The sequence below is a fragment of the Fulmarus glacialis genome, unplaced genomic scaffold (assembly GCF_000690835.1).
Source record: "Fulmarus glacialis isolate BGI_N327 unplaced genomic scaffold, ASM69083v1 scaffold12946, whole genome shotgun sequence".
NCBI lineage: Eukaryota > Metazoa > Chordata > Aves > Procellariiformes > Procellariidae > Fulmarus > Fulmarus glacialis.
This window is the reverse complement of record NW_009217545.1, coordinates 19,831-35,307: the sequence shown is the minus strand read 5'-3', so window position 1 is coordinate 35,307 and position 15,477 is coordinate 19,831. Positions and strand designations below refer to the sequence as shown.

General features: G+C 41.8%; 1 protein-coding gene across 1 annotated transcript in view; it reads left to right on the top strand.

The window, feature by feature from the left end:
* Positions 1 to 15,477, top strand: part of GRIA3 (glutamate receptor, ionotropic, AMPA 3) — a 48,593-nt gene that overhangs the window by 20,827 nt on the left and 12,289 nt on the right. The window contains exons 3-7 of the mRNA XM_009579715.1: positions 41 to 202; positions 3,829 to 3,996; positions 7,324 to 7,428; positions 8,772 to 8,879; positions 10,028 to 10,234. Of these exons, the coding sequence (XP_009578010.1) occupies positions 41 to 202; positions 3,829 to 3,996; positions 7,324 to 7,428; positions 8,772 to 8,879; positions 10,028 to 10,234 (750 nt within the window). The remainder of the gene's footprint in view (positions 1 to 40; positions 203 to 3,828; positions 3,997 to 7,323; positions 7,429 to 8,771; positions 8,880 to 10,027; positions 10,235 to 15,477) is intronic.

The window sequence follows — 15,477 nt, the reverse complement described above, 5'->3', positions numbered from 1 at the left end:
GGATGGCAATGATTCTTGTTTTCTACATGTGTCCTCCCAGGGTTTCACAGACATTGTTCTGGAGAGAGTAATGCATGGAGGTGCCAACGTCACTGGATTCCAGATTGTTAATAATGAAAACCCAATGGTTCAACAGTTTCTACAACGCTGGGTGAGGCTCGATGAAAGAGAATTCCCTGAAGCCAAAAACTCACCATTAAAGGTATTTATTTTACCCTGACAGTGATGGAGACTATGAGTTGCTTTTAACAATTATTTGGGGGGTTTTAACCCCAGGTGTGTGCATGTGTATGACACAGATCCCTGATTAGAATATGTTGCAACTTTCACTGCCCTTCCAGAAGAGAGAAGGAGGCAGAGGCTGTTAGTTGGATACAAGTGCCCACCGCAGTGGGAGTTCCTCAGAGACAAAGGCTTGGTTTTGCAAATCCTGTCGTTGTGCAGTGCATGTAAAAACTTTTAACTTGAACTTCTTGAGTTATTCTTGGGGTGTGGGTGGGGGCTAGTTAGGTTAGTTTTCAGATGCCAACTGTGGGTTACTAGTCAATTTTAATGCTAATAGAGAATTTCTTGTGCAAAATAAAGTAGCTTTAGATTCACTGAGGAGCCACTGCCACCTCCTAGTCACTGCTGACAGTTGCCCTCATAATCTAACCCTGTATTTTGCACCATCGTCCTTTACTTAAACACTCTGGATATTATATCTGCAACCAATAAGATTTTCCAGATTTTTTTGAATGGAAGTCCCAGGTTCATCAAAACTGTCATACATTGGGTGAACTAAAGGCTGCTGTTATTAAGAGACTCACAACGTGTTAATATCTCCCCCAGATTTTTTTCTGCCTCAGCATTTCTATAGCAGAGAGGGATACAATTCACTGTCCAATCAAGGAATGCACTCTGTCCAGTGATTGAAGTAATCAAATCTTCTAGGACCACTGCATATTATTAATATTCCTAATACATTCCTTCTTTCTCTTCCTCTTTTGGTAAGGCCTGTTCTTTTTCATCAATACGCATAGGTGAATAAAACCCGGGACTGGTGGTGGATGAGAGGACCTTAAACTCTGTCACTCCTGGGAGTCCAGTCCTCCACATCGTGTATACTGACTGTCTCAAGGAAGCCAAACCTATCTAAGAACCACAGCCATGATGAGACAGTTCGTGTCTTTCCTGCTTGATTTGGAGGGACACATGCAAATTGATGAACAGATTTTGAATCCAAAATTACTCTGATAAACCAGAGTAATGTCTTGATATTAGTAAGACAAAACTCAGGGACACGTAAAATACTAGCTAGAAAAGAAAAATCTAGTGCAGTCTAATGCATGGGGGGATACTAGGGTAGGCGGTAGCACTGTGTGGGACTACAGGCAGAATAGGAACCAGTTACGCAGTTCTGCTGCCAGAAGGCCAGTGCCATTTGGAGGCATACTTTGCCATCCTTGTGATCTTGTGATTTCTATGGGGAAGGAAAATTATCTTAATCCCATGCCATCCCACAGCCTTGCTGGCATTTCAGAGGAAGCAAAGAAAGGCAAACAGAGGGCCACAAAGCTCGGATTAGTGTATTGTTCCCTGTTGATTAGGACCTAGGCCTGCTTTCTGAAGCTTCCTAGCAGTGATGCAGAGGTGAAGATAAGTAAAGCTCTGAAATATATAAAGTTAACCTGGGAAGATTTTATTCCACTTGAAAGCAATTTACCTTGAGGGAAAAATTACTCTCCATCCTTAAAAAATAATCTTAAGTGTATGGTACAAACACAAAGATTACATTACTTTTTCACAAATGTATCGCTCATTATAGAAATGTGCACGGTATTTGTCAATCAGACAAAAAGCATACTTAAAAATTGATGTACGATATTTTTGATTAGGAAATAAAATTGCCTAGAGATTAAAGCCCTGATGTTTAATTTATTCTGTATTTTATCAGCCTTTCCCTTCTCTCTCTCTTTTTTCTCTTTGCGTGCTCATGCATTTATAAGTAGAATTCAAATAAAGTAGAAAATTAGATAGCTCTCTTGGCATGACTTGGAAGGGACTGCATTAAGGTTACTGACAATTGACGCAGTCTGCTGAAAAAATTATCAGCGTTTTTTACATAGTGCTAGATTGGACAGCTATTACAAGATTTTTTTCATACAAGAACAAATACCTTAAAATTACTATCTGGTTCTATATTGTTGTGTGGAATGTGACGTATATCCTTTGTTAACTTAATAAAAGAGGAGAGGGTGATCACTGGAAAGCATCACAGGAAGAGGTAAAGGTGGGCAGGACAAAAGATCGTCTGTACCCAGATACAGGAGCGGGAACCACCCCCCGCCACACACAGTAAGAGTTTATAAACTGCTGTCATTTAAAACTCACTAAGAATGGCTGCTGTATAACCTTCTTGACAAGCCTACCTTTGCACTCTTTTTTATCAGATACGATTCTCTTGATCTGCACATGCAGACATGCCTCGTTCTGTGCAGATTTCCTAAGGCTTTATATCGAACTGTAGAGCTTGCAATAAGGTAATACACATTTTTAAGAAATACAGACCACCAATTGTGCTATCCTGCCCTACAGGATAGAAGTAACTTCTTCTGAATTTAGTAAGTCTTATCCACAAAGAGAGTAACTGAACGTGCAGTTGAAACTTGGATTTCCGCCTTTCTAATTCACGCATGGGCAGCATGTCTTCTGGCACTAACTCCAGTGTAAGGTTCATGGGGAGCCAGGAGCTCTACGATATCACACAGACAGCCAAAGGAAGGGCAGGTGCACTAGTATATGCAGATACCCCTTACATTCTTTTTTTCTTCTCTTCATTCTCTTACAAACACTGTGGAAATACAAAGGGTTGGTTACAAGGGGTTTGAAATCCATCTTACGCACTGAGCACATTCAGTTGCTCCCAGTGTGTACATGTTGAAATGGTCTCCTGTGCATAGACCCTTAAATTATAGGTGTGCTGTGATGCTGGTGAAAACCAATTATGTCATATGCAAAGCCTGGGCCACTCCAGGAGGGAAGAACTTTCAAACACATAAATGTGAAAAAACCACCTCTATGACATTTCGTAGGTGATACTGAATTTATAGCATTGGGGGGTGTCACCAGATACATACAACAAGTAATGGATGAAGTTGACAGCAAAATGAGCAAGTAGCTAAGGAGTCTGGGGGTTTTGTTGAAGAGTTGCAGCTACACAAAGCTTACCACCCTCCTCAGATTTACCGTGGAGTAAGAGAAGGCAGATGGGCAATTACCAAGGAGATGTAATGCCTAAAGTGTATTTTGTGATTACTTGCTTGTATAGCTGTCTTCCAAGAAAAGTAATCTGATCTTTTCCTTGCCACAGATGCTACCTAATCAGGACTGTAGTCCAAACAGAAATGATTTATGTTAACTTTAGTTCAAAATTGTCTGTCTTGGCAATCTTGTTGAAAAGAAAAAGAATACTCTGAGCAAAAACCAAATAGGAGCTCTCCTTTGCTATTGGTAGCAGTATGGGCCAGCATGGAATTGAAGACTTTTGTAGTGACCTCATTTAGATGAGCAAGCTTCCAATCAAATTTAAACTTTTTGCAACTATAACTGGTTTTGTTATTTTGCTGCTACATGCTATACAAAATGAAAATATTTTTGATTTGTTAATTGAAATAGGTGGAATTGTTAAACTACATAAAGCACCTGCGGCAAGACAGAGCGAGCAAAAAGGCTTGCAAGCATGATTCTTCTAAGAGTATTTTAACAAAGAGAAAGACTAGACTTGATAAACCTGGGGCAATTCTAAGATTGCAGTTTGTCACCATATTTTATTTGCATCAATTTTAGTATACGTCTGCACTGACCCACGATGCAGTCCTAGTCATAGCAGAGGCTTTCCGTTACCTCCGAAGACAGCGTGTGGATGTCTCCAGGAGAGGTAGTGCTGGAGACTGCCTGGCTAACCCTGCAGTACCATGGAGCCAAGGAATTGATATAGAAAGAGCGCTGAAAATGGTAAGGGCAAACATACCAGCTAATGTCAGGAATTCTCCTGGGACCAAACTTGCATCCTACTCCATGTACACAGAGTTTCTGTACTCACACAAAGAGCTGCAGCTCCTCAGAAAAAAAAAGAAAGAAGGAAAAAAGAAACATAATGACAAACTCCAAAGGGTGGCTAAAATACATGCAATAGAGGGCAAGGCATAACAAATTAGCTCTCAAAACTTTGGCCAGAATCACATCGCTGTGGCACCGGTGCAGCAGCTGCCTGATTGTCCACACCAGAGCACCTACCTGACTCCCCCATAACACGCAAGCTTCCTGTGAGAGTGAGCATGAGCCTTTTTGCAAACGAACGTGTATTGGGGATTTCTAAAGTCAGGCTGAGGCTGCAAATCTGACTAACAGATCTAGACTGGGTCCTCAGCATGTATATTGTAAATCTTGCAGGGATATGTGTATTTATGAACTTAAACACATGTATGCAATTTTGATAATTTGCCAGTAAAAAGTCAACTCATGTTGGTTTAAAGCAGTAGAAAAAATGTTGTCAGAAAGTAGAAAAAATGTCCAGCAATACTGCTGGATTTCAGCACCAGCCTGAACCTTGATACAGTTTAGCCTCAAACCAATTCCGGTTCCTGGCATAACTTTGCATTCAGCCTGATTACCTTCTGCACGGCCTATTTTTTATCCCTAACACTAGTTACTGCATGGGATCCTACCTCATTTATGTCTCTCAATTTTGTTGATTTTTAACTCTTTTTAGACCGCTATGTGTGTTAAAGCAAGTGACAATAGGAGAAATTGGATAACATTTTTGTAGATACAAGACACAAGAATATGCTTTTGATCTGGCTCAAATAACTCTAAAACAAACCTGTTAGAATCCATTATATTAATGCAGGCATAGAACTGGAGTGAGTGAGATCAGAATTAAGCCCATGTTAGGTATAAACAAACCCTAGGTCAGCCTTCATACACTTAGCTTAATTACTGCTTTGTCTCAATTACCAGATTGGAAGGATTATATCAGAAGGTTATAATGAGTTATAGAAGGTTATAATCAGATTATATCACTCTTAAGAGTGAGAGAGATGGTTCAGTCTCACATTGCCAGAGCTCTTTTTATACCATTATGTCATTTCCTAACAAATGCCCTAAATGCACATTCACTAATGTAGCATTACGCACTTTTGAAGAGAAGTTAATTAAATTCAACCTTCACAATAGTTAAAGAATTTGTACTGTCCATTTGAACTTAATTACAAGCAAAACAAAACTCCTCCGAATGAGGTACGAAGTATTCATGTCAACAAAGAAAACCAACACTGCTACAGGACACTCCCTTATTTGGGAGAATTTATTTAAAAAACATAATTCGTAAGATATACCAAGCCAAACTCGTGATTGGCAAAAAGTGCAGAAGTTTCACTTTCAGCTGGTTGCCTTGTATTGTTTTAGCTATTCAAAGTCATTTAAGTGAGGTTTATATACACCTGCAACAAGTGCTACCCAGGATCATCCCACACTGCCTTCCAGACCCCATCCTGTCCATCACACTTTCTCCCTCTATTCAGACAATGATCTTGAATCTTTGCTTCAGGAAAAAAACTTTGATTTAACAATGTTTCCCCTCCACTCTGTAGCAACAACTCAGATAAGAGTATTTTTTCCAAGACATCCTTGAAATACCCTCTACCAGCAGAAGGTTCAGTGCCACGCTATAGTCATCCTGCTGGCAAAAGGGAAATAGGCATTACCTGAGTCTGCTTCCCTACAGCCTTGAAAACTGTGCATGTCTGTATTTCTAAAGCTGATTCTAAGACATCAGATCAGTGGCAGACAGTTTACCTAAACAGATCTGGGCGGTTATAAATAGTCCATTTGTGATTGCCTCTGCACGCTGCTACCAGAAGCGTTCTGAGTCCTGGTGAGTCTTCCTGCCTCGGTGCAGCTAGGTTTTGAAAAGTGCTGAGTTTTCCCACCAAAGATAGAAACAAATTAAATTTGAAGTCAAAAGGTGTCAAGTGCACAATGCTCATGTCTCAATATGCATCAGGATGAAGCCGGCCTAACAAGCTCTGCTGAGACATACAGTCACTGCTGTGCTAAGGTAGCCAGACAGCTTCCAGCAAGTGCCAAAAGCAGGCACAGCAACTCACATTTGGCTGCAAGTTATATGTCAACTACCCTACAAATATATTTGCTCGGTCCACAGTTGATAAGACCTCTTAGGGGCAAATTTGGCTTTCAAAGTCCCATTCATCTCTCTAGCTTTCTGGAGACAGGAATAACTCACGTGTTCTTCCAGACCCCTGAAATGATATAAACTATTTTAAGAAAGGGTCAAATCCACTTGCTGATAAAAAAATCACACTCCTTATATGTCAGTCTGAATTTGGCTCACTGGATAATTTGGGGTCCAAAGAATTTTGGCTGGTTTATGCAGCCTTGTGCACCATCTCTAAACCATAAATAGCAGATCAGTCACCAGCTCTGAACAGTTCCCCTTCTTCCCTTCTTCTGTCACCTATTCCTGTAACCTCCACAACATTTTGCTAAATATTAAAGCTAATTTACCCCAACTGAAGTTTCAGACTGTTACCCCTTCTGCCTGAGATGACACTTGTCAGTGTTGATAAGTGATAAATGGAAATATCTCACCCTTTCATACAGGGAAATAAGAAAGATTTTTTCTTTGAAACAAAGTACTTTATACTTCCTCTTAAGATGATTCATGTGAGTAGGTAATGATAACGACTTACCGTCTATACACCCATCCATCCAGATTGAGACCGAAACTCCAAAGCAGTAGAGACAATTGTCTGTGCTCATTCAGAGAAGACATTCATTCCTTCCTCCTACACTGGGACTGATCTTAAAATAAAGCACTTCCCGGAATGAGCAATGATATGGGATTCAGGTCCGTATCGCAAATCACTCTGTACCATATTGTGAGGGTTTTAATGGCACTGAATTGTTACATGTGCCTCACTGATTCTCCATGCTGTATCAGTGAACCCAGCGTGACTAAGCATGGCAGAATCAGTCTTTCAACATACGTGCAGGGCTAATTTCACTTATACTTAAATGCAGCTCATTCTGCGATAGTGAGTCACCAGCTGAGTACTAACTAACAAATAATAATGTACAGCTGAAACTGAGAGAATTTGGATTGGTTTTGTTGTGAAGAATGTAACTGGCTGTGTCAAAAGCGCTACAGGTCTCTTATATAGATAAAAATTGTGCTAGAGCTAGTGGGTTCCTGCAAAATGTAATGGAGGGAAAAATAAAGTTAATCTTTCATTAAATTTTTTTTTTTTTAATTCCCTTAAGGTGCAAGTTCAGGGAATGACAGGGAACATCCAGTTCGACACCTATGGGCGGAGAACAAATTACACAATTGATGTGTATGAAATGAAAGCCGCTGGATCACGGAAGGTGAGTTTCAAGATATGCACCCAGATTTCACATCTTCACAAATATTTATTCCAACGAACGAATGAAACTCAAAAATACCACACAGGCGCTGTAATAACAGGGCCCTGAGGAAACCCCTCCTTCTTGCTGTCTTTCCTATCCCAGGAACCTTGTTCTATTCTGTTCCTGGACCAAACCACTCTCCCTGCTTAATATCTTCATTGGTTTCCATGCCAACTTCAGACCCCACTTTCTCCCTTAAAACCCTTCTGGAGCTTTTCCACTGCCAAGCATAATACCTGGTGTCATGGTCCTGTGCACAGCCCTATCTCCTAAATTCCTCTTTATCTCTCCCTTCCTCTCCATTACAGGCCTTGGGGCCGTAGTGAAGCTGGAGCCAGTTGGAAAGCTTCTGAAATTAACAGAAAATAAGTTTGGTTTTAATTAGGATTTGCTACTCATTCTCTTGTCTTCTAAATAAAGTATAGATCCTAAGTGGAATAGTTGCCTAGATCCCTGTTATAAAAGAAATTTAGGGCAGATTTTCAAAAATAAGTAGGTAGATAGGGTCTCAGGAGTATCAAGATAAGAATCTGTGTGGCCGAGGCACGTAAATCCCCCTGATTTCACCTGGCGATGGGTACCTCACCTGCGTAGTCACCCTTGAGACTCCTTAAACTCTTCTGCACATATTTGATAACAAAATATCTCTGGACGTGGCCCAGCCATTCAGCTAGTGCATACAAAAGTGTTACTTCTGTGTTGTGCAGAGATACAAAACCTAGTGTAATAGCATAGCGATGTAGCCACAGCACCATGAAGGTCAGCACAAGCCAGCTGACAAATAGTCACCTCGTGTTCACCAAGGGTTTTGTATCCCGTACAGAAGATAATGCTGCTGTGCCTGCATTGCTAACAACGTCTGTGTATCTACTCTAAAGCTAGCTCAGGCATGTCTGCAGGGACTGTATTCACTGTCTGAACTGCAGCAGAATGTGGATAAAAATTTCAAAATCAAAGTATTTTACTCAGAGTGCTGTGCAGTTTATTTTCTTGTCTATAGTATATTCTTATGCTGTGGATACATGGGAATTTATTCCACAAGCACCATGATGATGTGAATTTAGATAGGGAGAATTTAATACGTATTTTCACTTAGATTTGGCTTGCATTTATTTGCACATGGGCTTGAGAACCTTTTTTCTTTAAGGAAATTAAATTAAAGCTAGTGTAGTCCTTTAAAGGCAAAAATGTTGCATGAATAAGTGTTACAAAGCCATATGTTTTGACAGTTGCTGTTACAAGTTCATGCACCAGCGTTCTTGTAAACGTATGTAATGAGGTAACAATCTCCATTTTTATAGGCTGGTTATTGGAATGAATATGAAAGATTTGTGCCAGCATTAGATCAGCTGCCCTCTAATGACACTTCATCTGTGGAGAACAGGACTATAGTAGTCACTACCATCTTGGTAAGTTTTATGTTCTTAGTCTGTTTGTGTTTAAGAAACAAGACACAGGGCACCTGAGGTGTGTTAGACACTTTGCCAGGAGGCAAATGTTGAATACTATGTGACTTCAAGTGACTGAAAAGTTCAGTACCTTCCAGAGATGTACTGAGGGCTTGACCCTGCAAACTTCTATGTGTATCAGTAAGTTCACTCACAGGAGGAGCTCATTGAGCTCAACATTGTGCTGTGCTGCTTCTCAGACACTTGAACTCAATCAAACGCCTCCCATAAGTGAAGTTGTTATGCATGTATGTAAATGCCTGCAGGATCTGTCCTTCCTGCTGTAGGGTCAAATCTTGCACCCCTCGCTCGGGTGCAGCTCCTGTACACTCAACCCCTGTGGACTGAGTAAGGGTGGCACAATGAAGCCTGTAGAGAACTGGAACTGCTCTAGCACTGGGTGAAAAGTGACCTATACCCATGCAATTCCAAAGGACTAAAGCTCTTCCTGTGCTCATAAACAGTAGCACCTGTGTCAGCCCCAATGCCTCTAGCAGATGTGCGCTGTGCAGTATTGTTTGTGACTTTTATGCCTGTTACAATTCTAGTAAGCATGAGACAAATTTATGCTATTTCCTGAAGCATTGTATTTTATAATCCTATGGATTTAGCAAGATATAATCAGCATTTCAGCTAGAATTTTCCAAGAAGGCTAAGGGAATTTAGTGACAAAATATTGCTGCTGAGGATTTTAGCCTAGCTTCCCTTAGGCTGCTTTGAAAATATCTCCATCAGAGCCCCATTCTAGGCCACTGGGGCCTTAGGAAATTATTTTGATGGTACAGGTGTTGGGTATGTCAGTTCTTTAAATACTAAAACCTGAATTATTACTACAGTGATGCTATTTGACTGTCTAATCAGGCCTAATCCTACAAGCAAAAGTGTTACTTTGTTAAAGTGGAATAGTCCTGTTGTCTTCAATGGGTCCATACTAGGATTAAAATCAATAATATGTGTGGCTGTAGGATCAGCCAAGGATTTTTAAACTGCAAAAGTTTGTCTTTCTAATTTCTGTACTTGCCAGTATTGTAAAGGATAATAACAGCTCTCATTTTGCATGTTTTAAAGCTATGTTTTACATTCTTTTGATCTTTACTTTTATTTCAAAGGAATCACCATATGTAATGTATAAGAAAAACCATGAACAACTAGAAGGGAATGAGAGATACGAAGGATATTGTGTAGACTTAGCTTCTGAAATAGCAAAACATGTTGGAATAAAATACAAACTGTCAATTGTTGGAGATGGGAAATATGGAGCTAGGGACCCTGAGACTAAGATATGGAATGGCATGGTGGGTGAACTGGTCTATGGGGTAAGTTTCTCTTAACCTTCATTTTAATGTTCTTTATAAGAAGTTATGCTCAAAGTTAATAAACTGCAAAATAAAGATCGTCTGTTTGAATACCACCTTTAAAATTCTAGATATTTCTTTGTAGTGCCATTTTTATAGTCTACTTTTCTAATCATTTCATTGCAGGAAAGTGTCACTTTTTTACTGCTGTTCTCCAAATTGGAGTCCGCAAAATGTTGAGAAGTGACATTGCGCAAATTTCAAATTCATGTCTACAGCAGAATTTCCAGTTTGCCCTTCATATGCTGCTTTTGCATTTGCCATGTCTCCTTTTTCTCTCTCAGTCTTCTAAGTGCTGGGGGGGGGCCCCTCCCATTAAAGGTCTGATCCTATGATGCTGGCCCTCACTGGGTCACTGATAGCAGTTTGTGTTTGACCAGAGACTAAAGACTCAGTTAGCCCCATGGTTGCTTTTCAGGTGAGAAGCAATGCAGGTGTGAAATCACCCACATCTTTTTCCTTTTTAAACCCTGAGTGTGGCTTTAAAAATCAACTGTCAGACAAAAAAAAAAGTCTAATTTATTGCATTCCTCTTTATATTTCTATATTGGGTGTGCATTGCTTTGTTTAGTAAGAACAAAAACAGTCTGGAATTGCCATTTTAGAAACTTCTTTGAAAATGAGAATTTTGGAATACAGATAAACCAGATGGAAGGAGGAGAAAATTGGCTTTGCAGAAAAGACTTTACAAGCTGATGTTTCATCTTTGCTTTTTTTCCCCCAAATGCTAATGAGATGATTTGTGATTCCGCCCAAATCTTCTTTACAGTTTATTTTTAACAAGCTTTCCTTTATTAAAAATATCTGAACAGAAGTGAATATTTCCATTGCCTCCTTTTGTTCCATGGCTGAGTGTAATTTCTAAAAGTCACCTCAAAATTTCCTTGGGGTAACATATCATCATTCTTGCAAAATGTTTGGTGAGATAATTCTTTTCAAATGAGTCAGTCTTTTTAAAGTAATTGCTAGATTTGCAGAAGTTTTCTTATTCTGGAGCAGTCAGTCCTGATGCCTTATTATATACTTGGTAGCCTATTCGACTTCAAAATATTTTATCTAAGCAACAATGTTTTTGTAGTATTGTATTAAGGGGAGGGAGGGAAATTTACTGATTGGAGAAAGTAAACAAGGGTCTGGACCCTTGGGTCATATCTTCCCTTCCCTGTTGCATTGAGGTTTGACATTATGCAAATCTTTTGAACTCCCTACGCCTCAGTTATGCGATTTGGGAAACCGGTGTTACCTCTCTTAGAGAATACAAATATATTGAGAACCTCTGAAGCAAAGGTTTAGTTTAGTTCCAAGCATAATTACTTGCAATGGAAGCCTAAACCCTCAGTTTCCCTGTGTGTGGTTCAAGAAATATCAAGAATATTAGCTGTAATTGGGTCTTTTTGATATATTTGCTATTGACAAGCAGTGAAACAGTTTATTCACTTTTTAGCAGGGCCTGTTGGCGATAGGACAAAGGCTAATGGTTTTAAACTAAAAGAGGGTAGATTCAGACTGGATACAAGGAAGAAATTTTTTACGATGAGGGTGGTGAATCACTGGAACAGGTTTCCCAGAGAGGTGGTAGACACCTCATCACTGGAAACATTCAAGGTCAGGTTGGACAGGGCTCTGAGCAACCTGATCTAGTTGAAGATGTCCCTGCTGCTTGCAGGGGGGATTGGACGAGATGACCTTTAAAGGTCCCTTCCACTCAAACCATTCCATGATTCTGCCAAACCATTCTGTGTTTCTGTGATAAACAGGTTGGCTGCAGCTGCCTTTTCCACAACCCCTTGGGACGAGCCTAGCTCAGAGAGCTCTGCCTCCTTAGCATCAAACTGAGCTCTAGCCACTTCCCTGTGAGCTGACCATACTTGTGACCTTTCCAAACCAGCAAAAACCAGCCTCACAGGCACCATAAACCATAACTTAAATCAACCCCAAACCCGCCCCGCCATTGTAATTTTCCCCTGCAAAAAGGTCTGTTCCTTTGTATGCTGAAGCAGGGTTTTCATCCGTGTTTTCTCATTAATGAAAAATTGAGGAATGTTTCCCTCCCTGACCCCCAACAGCTCCTCTTCTCACACTGCAAGCTCAGTTACTGAAGCCTCTTCACTGCAGTGCTCAATTATTCAAAGGTCAGATGCGTCCCTTGAGGTTTGACTGTAAACCCAGGTTAATGCTTACAGCCCAGCGCTGCTGAGCTAGCTCCCCATCCTGCCGAGCTGAACTACTGTGCTGGCAAGCTGTGCAGAAATCCACCTGGCTTTCTGTAAGCCCCCGAAACAGCCCCCAAACTCTGAGTACAAACCTCACCAGCCCTACAGACCCTTTCCCAGCCCTGTTTGCAAGCATCATGAAATACCCTTGGCCTCTTTCTCCATCTGTTGAGAGGGGGCTGTGCACCACACTCACAAGGATGTGCACAAAGCCCTTTGAAGATGAAAAGTGCTCTAGAAGTGCTAATTATTTGGAGCAAGCGCCTCGTTTACGTGCTGACTTTCCTTTATCTCTCAGGGGCTTAAAACGCTATTAGGGAACTAAAATTTCTCCTAATGCCCCTGTGAGCCTGGTTTGCAAAAGGATTGTCATATTTGGCTCCTCTGGATTCCATTTTGGGAAGACAAGAGGGAGATTAGATTTTAAATGCCTTTATTAGCATGTATGGAAGACAGGCATGGGGGGATAAAAGGGGCCTGATTGGTTTTGGTACCAGTTATCCAGCAGCTGAACTGAGCTGTGCAATCTTTTAGATTGCATTTGTCTCAAGTGATAAACAGTGACTAGTCATTTGTCAAATACAGCATATTCCTGACCCAACAGACTTCTCACCACCACCTGGCACTGCTGGGAAGTCTTACCAGGCTTTTTGAGTACTGTGCCCTTTTTTGCATAGCCCCATGCACACAACTCTCTTCTGAAATTGCTCTTAGGACAGTCATAGGAAGTGAATGGCTTGTCATTTTAATGCCAAAACCCTCATTAACTGTAATTAATGTTTAGTGTGTGCCAGTTCGTTGTTACTGTCGCTCTTGCTTCCTGTGGGATGCAGCGTAGAGTCAGGAGAGAAAGTGCAGCTGGGTCCTCGCAGCCTCCAAAGCACTGGGCTCCGAATGGCGAGGAGGAGGGAGGGATGGGAGGGGGTCAGTGTGCACTGAGCTGTACCCGAAGCAGCAGCGGTGCTGTGTCACAGCACTGCGGGTCCTGAGGCTGACCGGCGCAGCCCTGACTCCGGTGTAAGAGTAGCCGGAGCTCTGCATTAACTAGGCTGACTGGAACGGTCCCGAGAGTTACACATTACCTGGCGATAGACACACTAAAATACTTCCCATTAGAAATTCTTGCTCCCCTCTCTCGTACCACATCAGGGCTGGTTGGAGGGTGTAAAAGTCTGCTGTGCCGTAGGGTGTCCCAAAGTCGAGGACAATCTCAGCTGGCCCTCTTGGACCTTTCCTTGTGGCTCTGCAATGGGCTGTACAAATGAACCTGGTTACAGAGGAGGACTTGCTCTCTGGCAACATAGGGATGGCAGCCCTGGAGGCAGGGAGTTGTGGCCGAGCAGATATTCCCAAACTCCTTTGCTTCAGACGGGAGAACCCAGAAGCCTTGTTAGAGAAGAGCTAACAGGGGCTTGTGGTTTGTTAGCGATTTTCCAATGTTGGTGGTGGTAGTAGTAGTAATAATAATAATAATAATTAATAATGATAATAAAATTTGTCATAAAAATGAAATTTATTTGATTTTTCATAAATCCAGAAACATCAGTTCAGGTTGAAGAAAAACCTTAATTTTGCTCTTTCACTCTGATGGTATCAAAATAAGACTCTTCTTCCTACCAGAAAAAAACCTACCAATTCAAGCACTAGTATTTTTTTAAACTAAGAGAAATTTCTAAAATGTAGTGGAAACTTTTGACAGAATAAAAATAGCAAATAGGTAAAGCTTTTTTCCTGAACATTTTGAAAGAAGGAAGTAGCTAAATCATTTTCAGTCTGGGAGACTGAATCACTGTTTAAATCTAACCAGCAAGGCAAACCAGCAAGGCAAGTGCTGTCCTCCAGTGATCCACTCGCTAACGATGTGCCCTCAGCTCGGGCTGATGAGCAGCAGCACGTCCCACTGCGCACACCCCGCGAGGCCGGTGCTCAGGGCTTTGTACCCACCAGCTGCTGAGCACTAGACAATCGTCTTTTATCTTCTGTAGGGTAAGCCTCTTTCTGTAGGCTTTTATTTCTTCTTTCCCTTTTAAAGCAGGCTGCTGTTCTTCCTTCACTGTTCAGCCAGGGAAAGCTTCCCTCCCCGGGCCTGATGCTTTTCACATCGCCGAGGCTAATTGACAGTAGGTTTAACACAGATCTTAATTGTAGCTACAAATGCTTTGGGAGTGGAAAGATCAGCCAGACCTTACAGCCTTTAAAACTCTTCTCAGGTAAAAAAAGGTCATTATAAAAACCTTTCAATATGTAAAACAGCATAAAGGAAGGAAGCAGGGATGTAAAGGACAGACAGTCCCCCAAATGCAAGCAGCCTCCACAGTCTGTCAGAGTGGGACCACCTACACATCTCCCTGCCTTTAACAGACTAACCAGCCTTGCGTGGCGCTGGCCTCTGGCTCGCCCAGCAGCAGAAGAAAGACTACAGATGGCATGTACAGTCTTTGAATCGTAGCGGAGAGGAAGACTAATTTGATTCCTAATTCTCCTCAAAACGTCCCTGTGCTCTTAGCCTGTGGCAGAGCCTGACTGTGCTGTGAGCAGGAGAAGCTCGTCCTTCTCCCCTCACCCCTGGTTTCTGCAGGAGGGAAGCCCGGGTACAAGTGCCCAACGGCAGCCGTGCGATGCCGCTGCCCTGTGGCTCAGACAGACCCTCTGCAGACGCAGGGACAGACGCCTGGTCCCTGCCCAGGCAGCCGCTGAGCCGGGGTGTCACCGCCCCGCGCGAGGGGACGGGACTGCAGCCCTGGCACACAGCCACGCTGACGTGGTCCCAGACTTCGGCTGACCTGGCTCCGAGCACAGACAGGGGAAGCACACGTATGTCCGCAGCTCAAAAAGCAAATATACCCTTAATTTCTCCATCTGCATACAGTAGTAGTGTCTCAGAAGGAACTGTGGGCATCCACATATAGCACGCATGGACTTAACATCGACAAACTACAGCAGACAAGGCCAACTGCAGTTTTAACACCTTAATACCTTTTTATGCTGCTC